Source organism: Giraffa tippelskirchi, chromosome 2, assembly GCF_054371585.1.
Source record: "Giraffa tippelskirchi isolate mGirTip1 chromosome 2, T2T-mGirTip1v1.2.pri, whole genome shotgun sequence".
Classification (NCBI taxonomy): Eukaryota; Metazoa; Chordata; class Mammalia; order Artiodactyla; family Giraffidae; genus Giraffa; species Giraffa tippelskirchi.
This window is the reverse complement of record NC_137276.1, coordinates 169,455,946-169,477,792: the sequence shown is the minus strand read 5'-3', so window position 1 is coordinate 169,477,792 and position 21,847 is coordinate 169,455,946. Positions and strand designations below refer to the sequence as shown.

General features: G+C 39.6%; 1 protein-coding gene and 1 long non-coding RNA gene across 2 annotated transcripts in view; one reads left to right on the top strand and one right to left on the bottom strand.

Annotated features, from left to right (window-relative positions):
• LOC145538935 (uncharacterized) overlaps positions 1-7,184 on the bottom strand; it is a 53,485-nt gene extending 46,301 nt beyond the window's left edge. The window contains exon 1 of the long non-coding RNA XR_014077343.1: positions 7,081-7,184. This is a non-coding gene — a long non-coding RNA (uncharacterized LOC145538935). The remainder of the gene's footprint in view (positions 1-7,080) is intronic.
• A 79-nt stretch (positions 7,185-7,263) lies between these two features.
• NDUFB4 (NADH:ubiquinone oxidoreductase subunit B4) lies at positions 7,264-12,989 on the top strand. Its single transcript, XM_081571889.1, has 3 exons — positions 7,264-7,457; positions 11,354-11,500; positions 12,871-12,989. Exons 1-3 carry the CDS (start codon positions 7,278-7,280, stop codon positions 12,931-12,933), a joined length of 390 nt encoding a protein of 129 aa, XP_081428015.1. The 5' UTR covers positions 7,264-7,277; the 3' UTR covers positions 12,934-12,989.
• Positions 12,990-21,847: the final 8,858 nt, after the last annotated feature.

Here is a 21,847-nt window from a genome sequence, read left to right as displayed (position 1 = left end):
AAGGAATATAGCCAATATTTTATAATCTTATAATTTCTATAATAACTATAAATGGAATTTAATCTTTAAAACTGTGAATCACTGTACACCTGCAACATAATAAGGTATAGCAACTATACTTCAATTAAAAAACAACTGTGCAGTTACAGGGATGTGTTCACATTGTAATAACTCATTGACTATCATATGTACGATTTATGCATTTTTCTATATGTAGGCTGGGCTTCCCAGGTGGCACTAGTGATAAAGAACCCACCTGCCAATGCAGGAGACAAGAGACATGGGTTCGATCCCTGGGTCAGTACGATCCCCTGGTGGAGGGGATGGCTATCCACTCCAGTATTCTTGCCTGGAGAATCCCATGGACAGAGGAGCCTGGCAGGCTATAGTCCATAGGGTCACAAAGAGTTGGACACAACTGAAGCAACTTAGCACTTGTATGAAAGTGAAAGTGTTAGTCACTCAGTCGTGTCGGATTCTTTGTGACCCCACGGACTGTAACCCACCAGGCTCCTCTGTCCATGGAATTCTCCAGACTCTTAAGAAGACTGGAGTTGCCACTCCCTTCTCCAGGAGATCTTCCCAACCCAGGGATTGAACCTGGGTCTCCTGCATTGCAGGTGAATTCTCTACTGGCTGAGCCATAACTCTGTTATGTATATGACAGAGTTATATATATATAGCACGTGCATATGTAGGTTACATTTCAAAAAATGGTCTATCTGCTATATTTAAAATGGATAACCAACAGGGTCCTACTGTATAGCACAGGGAACTCTGCTCAATGTTATGTGGCAGCTTGGATGGAGGAGAATGGATACATGTGTATACAGGGCTGAATCACTTTGCTGTGTACCTGAAACTATCACAACAATATTAATTGGCAACACTCCATTATAAATAGAAAGCTTTAAAAACTGGTGTGTTAAAAAACAAAACAAACTGAACAAAAATCTGATCACATATGAAGTCCCCAAGGGCTAATATTATACAAAGTTATCTGACAATAATGCTATTAAATTAGAAATTAACAATAAAAAGACAGACAAAGCAAAACATCCTTTGCATTTCTAAATTACAGGTTAAGGACAAAACATAATGGAAATTATGAAATAGAGCTATATGATGATGAAAATACTAGTAAAACTTGTAGAGATGTTGCTAAAATGAAAATATACAGAATTACATGCATAAAAATTATAAAACACACATAAACAAAAATAAATGAGATAAGCATTCTGCTTAAGAAGCCAGAAAAAGAACACTGGCGTAATCTCAAGAAAAGTAGAAGAAATAAGAGGAAAAATTACTGATTAGAAATAATTTTAAAAATGAAAAATAAGGTCTCTGAAGAGACAAAGTAGACAGAACTCTAACAATATTGAGAAAGTTAAAAAGGGGAAATAAATAAATAGTAATAAAAGCAAAAAGAGGATCATAATTATAAAGACAGTGGAGACTGAAAAGACTGTAAGATTAGAAACTATGGCAATAAGTTTAAAGAAAAATACCTGAGAAAATGTAAATTACAATAAATGATTCCAGAAGAAAACACGAACAAACCAATAATAATTACTGAAATTGAATTGAAAGCCAAAAGTCTCCCTTGAAAAAATATGGACGCCTCAGACAATTTTATAAGATAATGTACTAAGCTTTTAAGAATTATAGTTCCTGTCTTGTACAAAATGTTTTGGAGAACTAAAAGAAAAAAAAGAAGGAAATATATCCAACTCGTTTCATTTCAATGTATTACCAAAAGTAGATAAAAACAAAATAAGAAGAGCCAATTCACTTATGAACATAAATGGTAAAATTCTATTTTAAATGCTCATAAATTTAATTCAACAATATATTAAAAAACACATGACCATGAAGTAGAGTTAATTCTAGAATGCAAAATCACATGACATCAGAAAAACCTACCAAGGTTTTCTGTCTTGTTCAACAAATTAACAGAGAAAAAACATACAGCTCAAGAAATGTGGAAACACCATTTGATCAATTGGCTCAGACGGTAAAGCGTCTGTCTGCAATGCAGGACAACTGGGTTCGATCCCTGGGTTGGGAAGATCCCCTGGAGAAGGAAATGGCAGCCCACTCCAGTATTCTTGCCTGGAAAATCCCATGGACGGCAGAGCCTAGTAGGCTACCGTCCATGGGGTCGCAAAGAGTCGGACACGTCAGAGCGACTTCACTTTCACTTTCATTATTTTAAAATACTTTTGGCAAGAAATGAAAGGGAATTTTATTAATCTGATAGAGAGATCCTACCAACCCCACAGCAAACATATTTAACAGTGAACTAACAGAAGTTTTCCTATTAGAGCTGAGAACTAGATAGGAGATTCACTACTTTACTATCGTACAATATTGTCATATTAGGTCCAAGCTAATGCAATCAGAGAAAAAAAGGAAGTATAAAACTTGGAACAGAAAAGGCAAGACTGCTATTTTCATAAGATAATGACTGACTATACAGAACAACCAAAAAGAATGTATAGAAAAGCTAACAGGACTGGTTAAAAAGTTCAGCAAGCATACTGGTTCCAAGATTAGCACACTAACATCAATAATATTACTGTATACCAGCAATAATCATTCAGAACATATAATAGGAAAAATAAGCAATTAACAACAGCAATGAAATCTATAATGTAGCAGGAATTAATCTAAAAGAAGAGGCCAGAATTCGTTATGGATAAAGTTATAAAACATGATTGAAGGAAATAAAAGACCTAAATAATGAATACATATGGGAAGATACAATATTATAAGGATGTTTGTTCTCAAGTCAAGCTGCAACTTTGGTGCAATTCCAACACAAATCCCAATGGATTTTTTTTTCATGGAACTTGACAGTTTAATACTAAAATTCTTCTGAAAGAGAAAAGGAAAGAGAAGTAGCTAAGACAATTTTGAACTATAATAATATGGAGAAATAAAAACAAACAAACAAAAATAATATGGAGAGATTTGTTCCATGATAGTAAGACATATAAAAAAGCTATGATAGAAATATGTAGAAAGTGATGTATGTTTGTAAGAGGCTGTGTAGTCTCAAATCATCTTCTGGATACAGTCTACTTCTGAAGATAGTAATTCTATGTGAGTCTTTTCGAAATATGATAAGCTTCTTTGACTTAGGTATCTGTTAGGGTAAAATGATTGTGTAATCTTATTCACAACTAATTAGGACAGTGCCCAAGTCAAAGAACCACAAATGAGTTGAATACAATGAAAGCCAATCTCCCATGTGGTGCTTTGGGGTAACCCAGGTTGAATAGTGTCAAACTGACTCAATAATATCCTCTTTTAAAGGAAGAGTAAATGCTAAGTAAACAAAGGGAAAGTGGGTTACGTGAGCTTAGGTGGGATGCTGAAAACTCTGGAGTATTTCTCTTATTCTCTCTTTTAACTGTTGTTCATTTCAGTTTTGGAAAACAAGTTCCCAGGATGCTATGCAGCTCTTGAAGAGATGACTTTCCTTGCTACCCCCATGTTCCTTGATTTCCATGCAATTAAATTAATTCACGTAGCATTATGAGTCTCTTCCTTGTAGCCTTAAACAAGACTGACAAACAGGAAGATCCATCAGGAAACTTGATGGGACTTGAACTTTATACAATTCGGGGGAAAAGGAGCTGTGCCGTGGGGGAGGCACATTCTTCCAGAAAAAATGATTCACTGATGACTAGAAGAATTTTATACAAATTAGCTTCTGGTTCTGTTTATTCCAAACCTTGTTCTCTTCCTCTACCCTCATTATTTTCAGGGCCAGGCTTCACAGGACAAGTTCATATCACAATACAAACTCTGATCCTGCACTTTCATGGCCCACTAGGTGATGACAGTATTCCTGGAAGACATCTTGTACCTGGATGGCTAGTAATAACTCCACTTGGCATAGCTGCGAATCAAATAAATATACCTTACTAAATTCCACTTTTTGTGGGCAAGATCCCTCAAATATCTAAGGTACTGCAATACTACCCAACAGGTGAAAAATGTTACAGAAGGGGGAAGTCACAGAGGAGAGAGACGGCAGTCTTAGAAAACTGTGATTCAAATAGCTTTCCTTTTCTAATTTTACAAAAACACAATGACCATGTGAACACATTTTGAGGGTCTTTCCCAGGGTAGCAGGGAGGGCTCTTGTGAAGAGGGGACCTTTCATTAGCTTGACAGTATATCCTTTGCTAACATTCAATGTTAGGACAAGATTTTAAAAAATAATAATAAAGAATACTCACTAAATGTCAACTGCTATTAATCACCGATCAACTATATCTCTGGGCATTGGGTTTACTGTCAATCCAAAGTGAAGAGTTTATTCACAAATTTACATAATATCCTACCCAGTTAAGAGAAGAAACATTCTTCATATTGTCACAAGCTGGAACTTAATCTGCTTCTTACAGTTTCTGTATTCACCTGTCCACTTTCTGTTCCCTGCAACCTTGCCCCATTTTTATAGCTTAACCACCCCTGCACACATGTACTTCTCTCCTTCTACACTCTACCACTGCATCCACTCTCTTCTGACCAAGTACAGACACATGTACTTAGTCCCTGTAATCCATGTTGTAATAAATTCTGATAAATTCTATTAGGAGATTTCTTAGAGAAGTAAAAATTTTCAAAACATAAAATTTTCATTGATGATAAGACCACCTGTGAAATTGTTACTCACTGAAATTATTCCATTTGCTAACCCTACTGCCCACATCTACCCCGTCAAAGTCTTGATCATCCATTTGAAAATATCCAGTCCTCAAATGCAATAGAAATCTATTGCAAATCTTGCAAAAGATGTGGAATTTTATGAAACTGATGAAAGTCATGTTGATGAACTGCTAGATCCACATGCAAAATCACTAATACAGGAGGATCTTAGAGTGGAATCAGGTAACAAATGAAAACAAGAAAAATCAATAAGAATGATGATGACATTAGTGCTTCAAAAGGAAATAATTTGGTTTCAAAGAATGAAGAAAGAGCATTGGGAAAACTGGACAAAGCCCTCCAACACTTTTGCAAATATGACCCTACTACAAAAAAATCAAATGCAGTGAAGAATAATGAGGTACATAAAAATGTCCCCACAAATTAGCACTTCATTTATCAGAATTAGCACACAGATGGAAAATAAAATGTGATAAATACAAGATAAATTCAGTTTCATAATTTACTGGTTGCATTGCTTCAAGATAAAATCCCAATCAAGTTTTTTTCTTTCACTATAGAATCTATATCTCCAGTGTAAATAGATTCATTCTAAGATGTCCATTTCTGGGAAAAGGAAGGCCTCTTGTATTTATCTCTGTGTTCCTCAGACACACAATATTGTTAAGAATCTCCTCAGGAAGTTGTAAAAATTACAACTGCCAGACCAATTCTAAGTGTACAAGAGGAGAACAAAACCTAGGACTTCATCATATTTTTAACAATCATCTAAGGGGATCTTTATGGTAATCAAGCAAATGTAGAGACAACCCTCTTAACTCATCCAAATGAAATGATGAAATTTATTCTGTCTCTCTATCCTCCTTTCTTAACCTTAAAAAGTCTTTTTTAAAAACTTTGTCAGTTAGTTTGTACTCACTGTAGTTCTTTCTTTTCTTTTTTTCCTACATGCCCTTCTTTCTTCAGGGTCTAATCTATTAACAAAGGTTTTTGAAGCTATCAGCACAGCCTTTAGAATTTCCAACCTGTTCCATCTTTTCATTTTGCTTTTATTTTTTTAATCTGTATAAACACTTTAGAAAAATGGAACTTTCTCCCTGCTCCTTTAAAATCGAGTATGAGTGATTTGTCTCAAGCTTCTTTTTTTCTATATTCCCTCAGCCTGCATTCTCCTGAGCCCATTTTGCTCCATATTCATTTGGACATTAAACTGCTTAGCAAATAATATCATATTCTGTCTGTTCTTTCTGTACCAATTGATTGTCAGCTCCTCAGAAACAAACATCTCATCCTTCACTTCTGTGTTTCCTTCGCTGAGCCTAGAAGATTGACTAAGACTTACTAGTGTGCAGTGTGCTTCATGCAATGAGTGTTTAATAAATATTTTAAAACAGTATTAAAATGTCGAATAAATTTGACAGCAGTGCTGCTCCTCATCACTTAAAGTGCCAGCACTTTCTAGATCCTTTCTCTGCTTAGCAACCATTTCTTAACGTACCTACATGTCCCCAGATGTTTCACCCAAGCTGATCCAGCTTTCCCTGCCTGAGTTATGGAAATATTGTTCACCTGTTCTCCCCAAAGGAGAATCTCATTAGTACCCAACCTGCCGTACAACTTGAAGTTGCCCTTTTTTTTTGCTGATAGCAGGGGAAAGAGAAGGACAGTAGGGATGGAGAACTTTTCCGTTTAGGTTACCCTTCTTTTTTCCCCAAATCATCCTTCACAGCAAGATACAACACCCCGATGCTTATTTTCATACCTCTGTGAAACGTTTTTTTATTCTTAGCAACCGAAGAGTGCTAGGAATTTTACTTAAGAGATCTTAGTAATTTTTTTTATTGAGGATTTAATATTTTAACTAAGATATTATGTCTTCCAAAGGTCTATTCAATAATCCGCCCCCCCCCCTTTTTTTCTGACCTATGGTCAGGAAGGGAATATTTCTAACATCATTCTATTAGACATTATTCTATGCCAATGAAAAACACTTTCTGCTTATGTTGTATGGATCTAACGTGGCAATGTACAGAAAAGATTGTTTTCTTTTTCTTGGATAAGAAATTGAGTTTTGCAAAGTATGTTGGCATTCTATTCATTGTTTTATTTTAATCCTCACAACACTTTTGCTAGATAGAAAGAATAAGGGTCATTATCTCCAGGATAAGCAAGAGGAAACTCCGAGAACTTAAGTGACTTGTCCCAGGTCACAGAGATGAACCCACACTGAATCAGAATCTCAGTCAATCCCATGTTCCGTCTCTGCTAGCTCAACTTTTCATAATAAGCTCTGTTTTTCAGTAGAGATAAGGCTGCTAGGAATGAGCAAAAAAGCAACAGATTTGGAGGCGGGTAGGGGAGGGAAATAGGGGTGGGGGAAGGCCAGGAAAGTACCTTGCGCAAGCGCAGATCGCCACTAGAGGGCCAGGACAGTGAGGAAGGAAGGTTGAGGAAAGAAGCTAGCTGAACTCCTTTAACTCCATCTTCAATCTCTGGCTAACGCGCAGGCGCACTTCCTCGGGACGAAGGTCAGACTGAAAGAGGGCGGGCCTTGGGGTCGCGCAAGCGCAGTTTTGCGCCGCGTCGTCAAGATGTCGTTCCCCAAGTACAAGCCGTCGCACTTGGCTAGTCTACCTACTACCCTCGACCCAGCTGAATACGACATATCTTCTGAAACTCGGAAAGCACAAGCCGAGCGGTTGGCCATAAGATCCCGGCTTAAACGGGAATACCAGCTTCAATACAACGACCCTAGTCGCCGAGGGGTTATCGTGAGTGAGGGGCCAGTCGGTGGGAATCGAGGGGCCAGAGTCAGGACGGTCCCGTCTGACTGCTCAGCCCAGACCTGCAAGGGGACCATGCAGCGGGGTGGTCACCATTCCCGAGGAATATTTTAGACGTAGGTCCCCTTCCAGGCCCAGAGAGCAGGCCGGTTCATTAGTCCTTTGACCTTGGGCAGAATGTTTGGTGGTAAAGAGGACGGGTTCTGGATTCACAGCTGGCTGGGTTTGAGTCTCAGTTTGATCACTTCCCGCCTGAGTGATCTTGAAAAAGTTGTTGAACTCTGCTGCTTAGCCTCGGTTTTCCTGTCAGAAAAATGGGGATAATATGGCACTTCCTATCTTATGAGGCTGTTAGAAGGATTAAACAAGATAAAGCAAGTGACCGGCCGGCACAGTGCCTGGCTTGTGATGAGTGTTCAGAAAATGTCGGGGGGAGAGGGGTGTATGTTTTTGTTTTCTTAAGCTGTTTTCCACTTTTCAGTTCACAGTTAAGGCAATACTCTCTCCTGATGGGAATATAGTGATTTTTTTCAGCTTATATCTTTTAAAGACCCAAACACGCTACAGCTTACTGAAGCTCTGCGCTTTGGAGTCAAACGCTAAGGCTCTAACTACTGGCAAACTATATGACTTTGTACAATATCCCTGAGCCTTTTGAACCTTAGTCTTCTAATTTTCATTTATGGAAATGGTAGTACATTCTTTATAGAATCGTTGTGAGGTTAAATGAGATAGTCTGTGTAACACTTTTGGCACATAATGCATGCCCAGTAAACTGAAAGGTATTATTTAAGAAGCATGCTTTTAGATAATTTTTGTACAAGAGCTGTTTAAATATGTCAGATATGACATTAAAAAAAAAAAAGACTTTTCCCAACAATTACATTGGTATTCTGTAGGAATTTTAGGAAGTTATGAGGATTGAAGGGAATTTACAGTGTGCCATGCACTATTGAAACCCTTTCTGAATGATACTCAGATATCACAGCTGTTCAAAGAGTTAAGTTCTATTACTGTCCCCATTTTACAGATGGGAAGGACAAGTATGTCATAGAGTGGTATCGACTAGCAAGTGATAGAGCAGATTTTGAACTGTAGTCTATGTAACCCAAAGCTTCTTCTTAGATTTGGCTATATTGCCTCCCGCCAGAACCTCCTTCACTTGGAAGAAGGTGCGGACTGAGACATTTATTATATACGTACATACTCACGCGATTGGGTTTGGTATTACAGATAGTAAGATATAGTTTCAAAAAAAAAAGAGTCTTTGAGTCAGACAGAGTTGAGGTTTAAATTCTAGATTTTCTCTTTTCCGGTTCTGTGACCCAGAGCAGTTATAGTTTTGCCGTGTAAAACAAGTTTTACACCAGCCTCGTTGGTTGTTAAATAAATGCATGCGTGCTCAGTCATGTCCCACTCTGCAACCCCATGGACTGTAGCCCTCCCGCCAAGCTCCTCTGTCCATGGAATTCTCCAGGCAAGAATATTGAAGTGGGTTGCCCTTTTCTACTCCAGGGTATCTTCTCAACCTGGGTATCGAACCCACGTCTCTTGTGTCTCCTGCCTTGGCAGGCAGATTCTTTACCACTGTGCCACCTGTGAAGCCCCTAAATAAGTGAATGCCTGACTATTATATATTGAGCCGTACATGGAAATTCTTTGCCTAATTTTTAAGAATGATTTATTCAGTGAATAAGTAATTGCTTAGAGTCTGTTGCATGCCAGACCCTCTTATAGATACTGTAGTGACAGTGGAGAACACTGTCCTCATAAAGCTTTGTTTCCAGAGGGAAGACAAGTAATAAGTTAAAAAATTAAACTGTTTAGCGTGTTAGGTAGTGGTAAGTGATGAGAAGAAAAATAAAGCAAGGAAGGGGGGGTTAGGGGTGTGTGTATGTAGGAGGGACAGAGAGCAGCTATAATTTTGGAAAGGCTCAGGAAAGGCCTTGCTTGGAAGGTGACATTGAAGATTTCAGAAAACTGAGGGGAGGGAGCTAGTCACTCAGCTCTCTGGGAAGGTAGCATTCTAGCAGAGGGGACAGCAAGCACAAGGGTCCTGCGACGGGAGTGTGCCTTGTTAATCTCCCATATACTGAAGAGACCATTGTGATTAACACAGAGAAAGGTGAGGGCAGAGCAGGAAGAGATGAGATGGGAAAGGTACCTGGAACTAGATCACACCAGGTATCTGATCACTGAAAGGACTTTTCTGAGTTGGATATCCCATAATCAGAACTTACATTTTAACAACATCTCTGGCTGCTTAGTTGAAAAGAGACTATGGGAGAGCAAAAGCAGGAGCAGGGAGACTAGTTAGGACCCTTTTGCAGTAATTAATTTCTTAGTTGATGGTGGCTGCAAGGGTGGTGGCAGTGAAGGTGGTAAGACATGATCCATTCTGGGTTATGTATTGAAAGTAGAGCCAGCCAGGTAAGCTGGTAGATTGGATATGTGGTGTAAGAGAAGGAGAGGGCTCAAGGATAACTCTCAGGTTTTTGACTGAAGTAAAGAATGAAGTTGCAGTTTGCCAAGACAGGGAAGAGTGTGAAAGGGTCAGGGATGGAGGTGGAATGGCATCGGTTTGGGATACATCACATTTGGCATCATATTTGCCAATTAAATAACATGTCAGCCTTGAGCAGGGAGTGCGATATTATGTCTCCTGTTCAGGCTAGAGGTCTAGGGCTGGAGTCATACTTTGGGGAGTCATCTGCCTATAGGACAGGGAGGCCTGGCATGCTGCAGTCCATGGGGTTGCAAAGAGTCGGACACCACTGAGCGACTGAACTGAATTGCCTATAGGTGGATATTTAAAGCCATATGACTAGAGATTATCAAGGGAGTGAATGTAGATAGGAAAGATCCACAGGTCTGAGGTCCACCCTTAAGAGATTGGAGAGAGAAGGAGGAAGGGAGTGAAAGAGACTAATGGAATAGCCAGAGAGTTAGGAGAAAAGCCAAGCTGGTGTGTGCCCTGGAAGGGATAGATGTAAGAACAGACAGATGTTTTGTCCTTTCAGGTATAGAGCTCACACGTCCCATTGAACCTGTATCTTGTGTCTTCACCTTCTTTACTGTCTCTGCTAACAGTTTCATTTAAAATGTTACCATGAGAGACTTCCCTTGTGGTACAGTGGTAAAGAATCCACCTTCCAATGCAGGGCACCTGGGTTTGATCCCTGGATGGGGAACTAAGAACCCACATGCTGCCAGTTAACTAAGCCCTCACATCACAACTACTTTTTTTCTTAACCGAGACGATCTGATTATTTTTCTTTAACAACTTTATCCTTTCGAAAAACTATTTGAAATGTAATAATTTTGCTCTTAAAAATACCAGCCAAGGCAGCTCAAAAAACTTTTAAGTTCAGAGTTAGCCTACCTCAGTCTTCATCCTTCCTGCAGTTTATTTGTAGCCTGGAGAGACTGGCATGGGTGTAGCATTAGAAACGGTCCTGGAAACAAAGTTGACAGTATGATAGAGCATATGAAATCTATTTGTCTTCGTTGGAAATACTGTGTGGTTCTGTTGGTCATACTTCAAGAAAGGCAATGAAGCCAAAAACAATCCAGAAAAGAATAGAAAAAAAGGATTAAAAAAAGTGCCTTCTCTGATTGCTTAAAATGATTAGGCTTCTTAAATCAATAGAAAGCTGAAGGATATTGTGAGAGTTTTAAACTCTGAACAGGATCATCAGGAAATTAGTCAACAAATGCTAGAAATGTGTGATCTTCTCTGAAGCTATGTAGGAATATTTGGGATATACCCTTAACTGTAGGATAGAAGAAAGGGTGTCTCCTGTGCTCCAGAACAAAAGTCCTGATGAGATTGCTTCTCAGTGTAGAACTTTATTTCCTGTATCTTTTGTTTTCATTCATTTTAGGAAGATCCTGCCTTGGTTCGTTGGACCTACGCAAGATCAGCAAATATCTATCCCAATTTCAGACCTAATACCAAGACCTCCCTCTTAGGAGCTCTGTTTGGAATTGGGCCCCTCATCTTCTGGTATTATGTTTTCAAAACTGACAGAGTAAGTACTTGGACCTTGCGTTTGGTGACTGTGTGATAGGTTCCTGCTGTGCTGGCTGCAGCTGTCTCTCACTCGATAATTCCCTCCTTGGCTTTCTACTCCTCCTCCTTACCTTTCCTGTATCCTGTCCTACCTTTATCCCTTTCCAGCTGAATTAAAAACTGGAAGTTTCATTTACATGTTTAGTTTTATTGCTCTATCATTTCAACTCATGTTCAACTCATGTAGAAATATTTCCTCTTAAAAACTACAGTTGTTTCTTGGTCTTTCAAATTTAGTATTAGTGGCTGCTGTAGAATTTATAATAATGAATTGGTCCCTTTAAATATCTAAGACTTGAACTTAGCTCATGGAAGAGTTTTCCTGGTTTATTCTAGATGAGGTAAGGAAGTTGTGTGTGTGTGTATGTGTGCGCACGTGTGCACAATTGTGTCCAACTCTGCAACTCCATGGACTATAGCCCACCAAGCTCCTCTGTTCATGGAATTTTCCAGGCAAGAATACTGGAGTAGGTTGCTATTTCCTTCTCCAGCGGATCTTCCTGACCCAGGGATTGAACCTATGTCTCTTGTGTCTCTGGCATTGGTAGGCGGATTCTTTACCACTGCACCACCTGTGTATATTAAGCAAGAGGACACAGAAATAACTTAAAAAGTTAATTGCTTTTTTCCCATTAGATGTGCAGAAGTTAAGATTTTCCATTCTGATTAACCTTTAGATGTTGTTTTTAAAGAGGTATTTATTGGGTTACATATTAGAAGAATACATGTATCACTTTGTATGTTCCCTGTCTGCTCTGCATGAATTCCCGTTATATTGGTCACATTATGTGAGTTAATGTTAAAACATTGATATTCCAACAATAGAGTAGCAGAAGCAGCCTGTAGTGGGATCACTGCCATCAGAGGCCTGGGTATGTGATTGCATAGAAAGCCAAGCTTATCTTTGACACTAGACCAGTCTGATACTAGATCCCCAACCCGAGCCCACAGGCCTCATGTTGCCATCTAACCAGTATGTTAATAGCTCTGCCTTAAACTGGTCAATCCACTCTCCTGTTAGAGTGTATATATTTTCATTATCTGATAATTGATTGCTTAACAGAAAGGCCACACCAGAAGGTATATGCCTTTTGCTTTCAGTGTATGCTATTTGGTGGGGTAATATAGATATTTTTCAGTAGTAGTGTTTTCTTACTGTCCCTTTATTTCTTCAGATTATTGCTTCCTCAGTCATACTGTGCAGACTTTAGACAGTGAGATATTGGAATTAGGTTGGGAGTGTTTCTTCTTGTTTTTCAGAGTTATACTATGAATTGAGCCAGAATGCACTGTTTTTAATGTACTTTTTTTTTCCTTCTGTTTGTGCAGGATAGGAAAGAAAAACTTATCCAGGAAGGAAAATTGGATCGAACATTTAACATCTCATATTAAGTCTGACGATGATATCTATGTGTACTATTGTTTAAATAAATCAATTAATCATTAAATAGTTTTTCTTTCTTAATGTTCCTTGGATTCAGCAAACATTTGCTGAACATTGTAAAATCCCACTTTTTAAGAATTCACAGTTTAATGAAGAAACAGATTGATGTTCATTCATTCAGTCATTTAGCAAATGAGTGTCTGCTATAAGCCAGGCATTGTGCTATGTGCTGAGAATACAGCAGTCAGTAGGACAAACTTAGGCCCTGTGCTTTAGGAGTACACACTCTGGCAAGTGTTTATTCAACAGTTATTATATGAGTGCTTATTCTGTATCTAGTACTATTTAAGACCTAAGCTCTTGTCTGGCTCCAGCCCCAGTCATAAATGCAGCAGAACAGTTACAACCTTGTGGTTTAAAAACAAAAAAAGATAGTGATTCAGGAAAGTGATGTAGGCAAGCTGATGAAGAAGCAGTTCTGTCTAGGAAGATGGCATTTGATCTTGGCTCTGAAGATCACAGGGGCTGACAGAGCAAAACAGGAGCACAAAAGGGTGAGGTATGTTGGGTATGGCTAGATTGGAGACCACTGTTAGGGAGAAGACAGGGAGGGTGGAGGACATGCTGAAGAACAGAAGTAAAATGATACAGAGCATGGTCTTTGGAAGTCAGATCTGGGCTAGAATCTTAGCTTGAGCTTAGCAGTTGAAATACCAGGCCTCCATATCCTCATCCATGGCATGGAGATAGTAATGCCTACTACCTCATAAGATGAAAGTGAAGTAACAGAGTATTGCTCGGTAAAAGTTGCCCCATGCTTTGTAGTTTACTCTTGAAACAATGGATGATAATTTCATCTATGAGAACAAAGTAAAACCAAATGTAGGGGGAACAGCATGCTCTATGGGGCTGGCTTACATGAGTATATTGGTTGTAGCTTTCAAAGCATATTTACAGCTATTCTCTCATTTGATCCTTATATGAACCTGGAGTACCCTCAAAATGCAGAGCCCGAGAGAAAATCTTGTACAGATTTTTTATGTTAGGAACTGATCTGAAAGAACAAGGGCAGACTGCTAAGAGTGAAACAGGGATTGAGGGAAAACCCATCAAGTGTGTGCTCTTGGCCTGAGGGTAATGGGGTTAATTCCTATAGGGGCTTTCTGAGGAGCACTGTGGAATGGACACAGAATTTTTCCTCAGACGTGAAAAAGTGAATATATATCACTCACTCCTCTCCCTCTTGGTCCAGAGTTGTCTCATGCAGTTAATTCTCTTGTACTGCCAGGTGTGAGCAAGCCTCAGATGGGCTGACTAGGTTCTTAACAGGCATCTCATGGAGGATGAAGGAAGGTTAGGGCAGAAAGCAGGTGACATGCTGTGCAGCTGAGGTGAAGTATTGTCACACCTGCAGTCAGCTGAGAGCTGCAGCAGCAATTGGAGTAAAAAGATGGGTCAAGCAGAATTGAAGCAGGCACAAGAGGCATAGGATTTCCTCATCCACTCTTCGAACAGCTTGGCTCTGTGCACACACTGAATCTGTCATTCAGAGGGGTGGTTAGGTACAGTGTCACAGGAGGGCTAGTGGAACAAGCTGCTGTCCACAATTGAGACTGGTTGAGGCCCTAGCTGATATCCATCATTTCCCCTCACCATGCTCTCTAGATTTCCCTTCTCTTGGCCATCACTTGAGCAGATCTAGGTTGCTTGCCTGAGTCACCAGGATTTTCATTTCCAAAGGCCAGAACCTTAGTCACTCTAGCATCATCAGGCCTTTGATGCAGCAGCTGCCTGTTTACACTTCTCAGGAGCATGGAAGCATGAAGATGACCCAGTGAATCCCTTGGGAGCCAGGGGTATCCCTTTCTGCCCTCATTGTGTGACGGCAACCCTAGTTCCTTGTAATCAAGGTCATTTAGTGCTGCCAGTATAGATAGCCATTTTTTTTTTTCTCTTATCTACTGCTTCTGAAGTACAAGAAACCCCAGATGGCCAGGAGTTAGTAATGACTTCAAATTAAAGTGAAATCCTGTTAACATTAGTTCTATGATTTATAATAAGTATGTATTCAGTTTTTGTTTCTGGCACAGAACTCCTAAAACCCTTGGGATTTTCTAAGTGAGATAACAGAAAAAGGTGTCACGTTAATAAGGTGACTTTTGAACACACCTAAGGATGAGGGCTGGCTGTTTGGAACTTTTAGTCGCACCCCTGACCTCCTTAGTTATATCCCTGCTCTGCCACTTACTGGTTAAGTGACCTGGAATATATTTAAATTCTGTTTCCTTATCTTTAAAATGGATACACTAATAAAGCATTTTTATTAAACTCATTGTATGAGTTATTATAAAATATTTAGAACAGTGGCACATATTCAGGTCTTGGTGAGTGTTAACTATTATCATTATTTGTATAACTATTAAACTCTTGAGTTTAAAACTATTATTTTAAACCTAATTAATGAAAATGTTTTAATTTGCATTTCATTTATTAAATATAATTTCATATCTCTGTCCATGGAATTCTCCGGGCAAGAATACTGGAGTAGATTGCCATTTCCTTCTCTAGGGGATCTTCCTGACCCAGTGATTGAACCTGGGTCTCCCATGTTCCAGGCAGTGTTTACCATCTGAGTCACCAGGGAAGCCCATAATACTGAAGTATAATATAACTTCATATGTTTTTGTCCATTTATGTTTATTTTGTTATTTGCTTGCTCAGATCCACTGCCAAATTTTTCTGATGTAAAATATCTTCTTAGTGATTTAAGATTTAGGCAGGTGAAGATATTAATACTCTATACCAATCTTTTTTTCCTCTGAGAGTTATTCTAATACACCTTAGTTACAGGAAAAACATTTACAGTAGGACTTCTCTGGTGGTACAGTGGATAAGACTCTGCCTGCCAATGCGGAGGATACAGGTTCAATCACTGGTCCAGGAAGATTTCCATGTGCTGTGGAGCAACTAAGCTCATATGCCACAATCACTGAGCCTTTGTGTCTAGAGCCTGTATTTCGTGACAAGAGAAGCCACCACAATGCACTGCAATGAAGAGTAGCCCCCGATCACCACACCTAGAGAAAGCCTGCATGCACAGCAAGGAAGACCTAGCACAACCAATAATGAAGAATTAAGGCAGTATCCAGAAAGACATAGGCAAATTTTTAAAATAATTTTTTAACATTGAGAATTACTCAACAATGTGTTCTTATCATTATAAACTGCTCCAAATCACACTCAGAAGTTGTCACCTTATGTGAGCATTCAGTGCTGCCATGTGTTTGACTGATGCCACTAGCCCTGGGCACTGGGCATAGAAGCCCACACTGGTAAGCTGCCTCTGTTAGCCCAAGAACTCAAGTTTTTTTAAAGTACAGCCACTGGAAAGAGTTCCTCAAGGCCACTGTATTTTCCCATCACTTGCTCCTGGATCCAGGGCATGGGAGCGGCTGAGCTTAGACTATGTGGGTGAATTCTAGCTGCAAGGGAGACTGAAAAAGCAAACATATAGTATGTTCAGCTCTAAAGCAGTTCTAAAGCAATGGAAGCCTTTGAAGGTGTTAAGCAGGAGTAACCTTATTGAATTTGCACTCCTGAAAGATCATTCTGGATCCTGGAGGAACATCTTGGGGTAACAGAGACTGGAGGATGACCAGTACCAGGCTGTTGTAAGACTTTAGGCCAGAAATTGTTTTCAATTTTTGAGATAGTTCTCAGTGCAGAATACAGCAGCCCATTCCCAATCCCAGGATGACTCACTTAGATGTGAACCTGTCAAAAGCTTTATGAGATTCTAAATATATTATCTCTATTAGTTCCCCTTTATGCTCATGCATGAGGAGCCAGTTTTCTTAATTCCTTATCCTTGTATGACATCCCTTCTTCTCTCTGGAACAATATTGCTTGTCTAACAGCCTGGTTTGTTTAAGGACTATGTTTTTTTTTTACCCTTTATTATGGATCCTTCCTGAAAAAAAAGATTATTCATGCTCTGATCAAAATCCCGTTGGGTTCAGCCCCTGATTTATTTTTCTTTTTTCTCATTCCTGGCACACAGTCTTCTCAACCTTGGGGAAAATACAGGGTATTGATTATCTCTACATTCTTCAGGATCATTAATGGGGTATTTGAAGAGATTAGAGTTCTGAACAAGAATCTATCTTTCTGATTTACTTCACTTTGTATAATATGCAAAATAGATAGCCAGTGGAAATTTGCTGTATGACACAGGGAACCCAAAGCTGGTGCCTTGTGACGACTTAGAGGCCTGGAATGGAGAGGGAGGTGGGAAGAAGGTTTAAGAGGGAGGGGACATACATATACCTATGGCTGATTCTTGCTGATGTATGGCAGAAACCATCACAATATTGTAATCCTCCAATTAAAAAAATAAAATTTAAAAAAGAATCTGTCTTAATCAAATGTGTGATTTAAAAATATGAACAGCATTTTAAAATTAGTAAAAATATAATCCTACAAATACATTCAAAGATTCTGAATTTCCAAAGCTTTCATTGCCACTTTCTACCTTTGTGTGGACAAATAGAATTTTATGTTCTATTATAGGACCCATTTGTACCTATCACTATGATTGTAATATATCCAACAATTCCCTCTTTGGCTGCCTTGTTTACTGCCATTTCTCTAGCTGAGCTAGAGCTGATGCCTTCTGCTGATACCCACTGTGGCCTGGAGGGACACTGAGCAGTATCATTCACCTGGAGACCATCATCTCTAGAGGACTCAGCGATCTTATGGCCACGTTTCAGGATTTATAAGATTAACGTCAAGCTGAAAGTCTGACATTTGATCTCTGAATACCCCTGGAGACAGATGGCTGGTGCAACACGAGGTTTCTTGAGCAGACTTGCACTGGAGTTCAAATTTATTTCTCCTATAATCACAAGGAGTTATCACCTTATCATTGTAGGGTCAATTCTTTACCACCAATTACACTTAAATCATTCCTCTCATTTAATAATTAGGCTCTGGAAAAATCTTGGGGATGGGGGAAAGAGGCAATTTGGCTAAGGCTGCTCCAGAAATCAACACAGGAGGGACTCAAGGACTGCAATCTGATAGAAAATTGTGGGTAGGAGGAAAAGGTGGGAGACGGGACTTCTTATGAAACTACATTTGCACAAACACTTTTTTCTACTTACATTATATGTTTCACATGGATTAAAGTTTTCTAAAACGGGTTTTATTCTTTATGTGAGATGGAGACAGTATCAGAGAGTAGTATTTTATATGGAGTAGCTTAGATGAAGGTAGATGGAGGTGGAAGCTTTCAGTAACCCCTGTGCCATGTCTTAGCTGTACGGGCAGTTTCTGCTCCAAAATCATGCTCTGCAGGAGTGATCCAGAAGCAGCTTGGTCCCATCAGGGACTTTAGAAGGAGAGACAAATGCCAGACCACAAGGGGAAGGAGCTGCTGTTGGTCTTCAGGTTCTAGAGATGGTTGGTTTCCTGGAGGCAGTGGGATGGAGGAGCCTGTGTCCTGTTAAATTCTAGTAGGACACTCACCATCGAGTCCCCTCTGCATTGATCATATATCAATACTTATTGAGCTCCAGTCATTTACTAAGCACTGAGGATACTAGTATGAAGATACGGCTTCTTCTTGGAGGAACTTACAATGGAGAACAATTATAGCAGCCAACACTTATTAAACTTTTACTTGTGTTCCAGGCACTAAGATAAAGTAAGGGCTTTACATATCTCCCAACATACCTTAAAAATCATCACTAAAATGATACCTTAAACATCATCATCATGAGATTTTGAGAGGTTAAATAATTTGCTGAAGTCCTCTAGCTAATAAGGACTAAGATAGAACTGAAATCTGGGCAACCTGACTTCAGAGGGCAATTTTTAACCATTCTTTGAAAGGGATAAAGATAGATGTTATGAGAAGCCCAATAGTGAGAAAGGACACCCAGTCCAGCCTGGAGGGATTAAAAGATGGTGCCTTCAAGAGCAGGGACCCCCATGTGCACTTTCTTAGGTTTTCTAGCACATTCACAGGTACATAGAATGTTAGAGCTGGAAGGATTGTTAAAGATCTGCTAGTCTCACAGCCTAACTCTGTAGGAAAGGTTTGGATAGGAGCAACAACTTGTCCAATTCTTCAAGAACCCTGCTTAAAAAACTGTTGTTCATTACTAATGGGAATGCGAAATGGTACAGTCACTTCAGCAGTTCATCAGTTTGTTAGTTTCCTACAAAACTAAACATACTTTTACCATATGATCCAGCAACCATACTCCTTGTCATTAGCAAAAAGAGTTGAAAACTTAGGCCTACTCAGAAACCTGCATATGGATGTTTATAGACGCTTAATTCATAATGGTCATAATCTGGAAGCAACTAAGGGAAGGAAGAATAGGCAAAGCATTTAGGGCAGTGAAACTACTTTGTAGGACACTATAAAGATGGATATATGCCATTATACATTTGTTCAAACCCATAGACTGTACAATGCCAAGAGTGAACCCTAAAGTAAACTATGGGATTTTGGTGATGATGTGTCAATGTAGGTTCATCAGTTATAACAACCAAACCATTCTGGTGGGGATGTTGATAATGAGGCAGGCTATTGTCAACAAAGGTCCATCTAGTCAAGGCTATGGTTTTTCCAGTAGTCATGTATGGATGTGAGAGTTGGACTACAAAGAAAGCTGAGCACCAAAGAATTGACACTTTTGAACTGTGGTGTTGGAGAAGACTCTTGAGAGTCCCCTGGACTGCAAGGAGATCCAACCAGTCCTTCCTAAAGGAGATCAGTCCTGGGTGTTCATTGGAAGGACTGATGTTGAGGCTGAAACTCCAATACTTTGGCCACCTGATGTGAAGAACTGACTCATTTGAAAAGACCCTGATGCTGGGAAAGACTGAGGGCAGGAGGAGAAGGGGATGATAGAGGATGAGATGGTTAGATGGCACCACCGACTCAATGGACATGAGTATGGGTAAACTCTGGGAGTTGGTGATGGACAGGGAGGCCTGGTGTGCTGCGGTTCATGGGGTAACAAAGAGTCGGACACGACTGAGTGACTGAACTGAACTGATGCATAACTGAAGGTAGAGGGTATTGGGAAATCTCTGTACCTTTAATAAGGATGTATTTGGAGAGAAATCAGGCAGATATTTGGAGCATTTTCTGTGTAAAGCAAATATTAGAAGATTTATCTCTTCTTGGAGCTTGAACATGAAAATATTTGATTCAAAACCAATACCTCTCATGTTATTCCTGCTGAATTTCCATAAAAAGGTATCCATGGCAGGCATCAGCTCTTACTCATCAACACTCACTCTCCTTCCTTTTCTTCTAATAGAACCCTGGTTTATTTACGAGGCTAGTGGAAGTCCCTTTATCTCAGAGAAAGTGGGCATGATCCCACTCCAGGGGATGAACCTGGATTGGTCTAAGGGTGGATGTGTAACCCAGTTCTGAACCTAAGACATAAGAGAAATCTACTAGGGAGGGCTTTCTTTCCTCAATAAAAGATAATTCCCAAAGAGAAATCCTTCTGTCCCTTTACCCTTTTGCTTTCCTCCCTTCCTCTGACCTAGAACATGGAAATGAGGTGAAGATAAGACATATCCAAGAATCAGTTCAGTTCAGTTCAGTTCAACCTCTCAGTTGTGTCCGACTCTTTGTGACCCCATGGACTGCAGCACACCAGGCCTCCCTCTCCATCACCAACTCCCAGAGCTTGTTGCCTCATGTCCATTGAGTCAGTGATGCCATCCAACCATCTCATCCTCTGTTGTTTCCTTCTCTTCCTGCCTTCAATCTTTCCCAGCATCAGGGTCTTTTCCAATGACTCAGTTCTTTGCATCCAGTGGCCAAAGTATTGGAGCTTCAGCATCAGTCCTTCCAATAAATATGCAGGACTTATTTCCTTTAGGATTGACTGGTTTGATCTCCTTGCAATCCAAGGGACTCTCAGGAGTCTTCTCCAGCACCACTATTCGATTTGGAACCAGCCTGTTGTTCCATGTCCAGTTCTAACTGTTGCTTCTTGACCTGCATACAGATTTCTCAGGAGGCAGGTAAGGTGCTCTGGTAATCCCATCTCTTTAGGAGTTTTCCACAGTTTGTTGTGATCCACACAGTCAAAGGCTTTGACATAGTCAATAAAACAGAAGTAGATATTTTTCTGGAAATCTCTTGCTTTTTCAATGACCCAACGGATGTTGGCAATTTGATCTCTGGTTCATATGCCTTTTCCAAGTCTATTTCCAAAGCCGGAAGTTCACGGTTCACGTACTGTTGACGCCTGGCTTGGAGAATTTTGAGCATTATTTGCTAGCGTGTGAGATGAGTGCAATTGTGCTGTAGTTTGAACATTCTTTGGCATTGCCTTTCTTTGGGGATGGAATGAAATATTCAGGAATAGCAGAAAAGAAAACCAGAATGAACTTGGCTCCCAACTAACTTTGTGTTATGATTGTCCTCGTCCTGACCTGCCAACCTCAGGCTTCTTTTATGAGATAAAGTCTTAGTTGTTAAACTAATGTTAGATTTTCATTTACAATTGAATGCACTCTTGATACCATGTCCTTTAATTTATTATAAAATATAGTTGTCATTCAGATTTTAATTTTATTTATAAAATCCAAAATAAGGACAGTAAATGCTCATGAATGAGCAAAACTGCCCCATTTGCTAAATTTCTCTTCCAGCGACTATATAGAATTGCACACACTTGGTTTTTTTGAGAGGTATCACTGTTATAGTGCTATAGTGGGTTGTGTCAAAGCTTCTGATATAATTTTAGACTTAAAAAAACCTAGAGTAGGCTAATTAGAGTCCAAAGGCCCACATGGTTAGGCAAGACTCCTCCAGGAAAAGCTCTATAGTTAGTCATAGGCGAACTACTTATATCAAAGGCACTTTAGATTCTGTCTTAG

Bases quoted from the DNA above. Each gene is read 5' to 3' on its own strand.
- NDUFB4 (XM_081571889.1), top strand. From the start codon at position 7,278: ATGTCGTTCCCCAAGTACAAGCCGTCGCACTTGGCTAGTCTACCTACT. The intron at 7,458-11,353 runs GTGAGTGAGGGG...CATTCATTTTAG, and splicing joins CTAGTCGCCGAGGGGTTATC to GAAGATCCTGCCTTGGTTCG. The intron at 11,501-12,870 runs GTAAGTACTTGG...CTGTTTGTGCAG, and splicing joins ATGTTTTCAAAACTGACAGA to GATAGGAAAGAAAAACTTAT.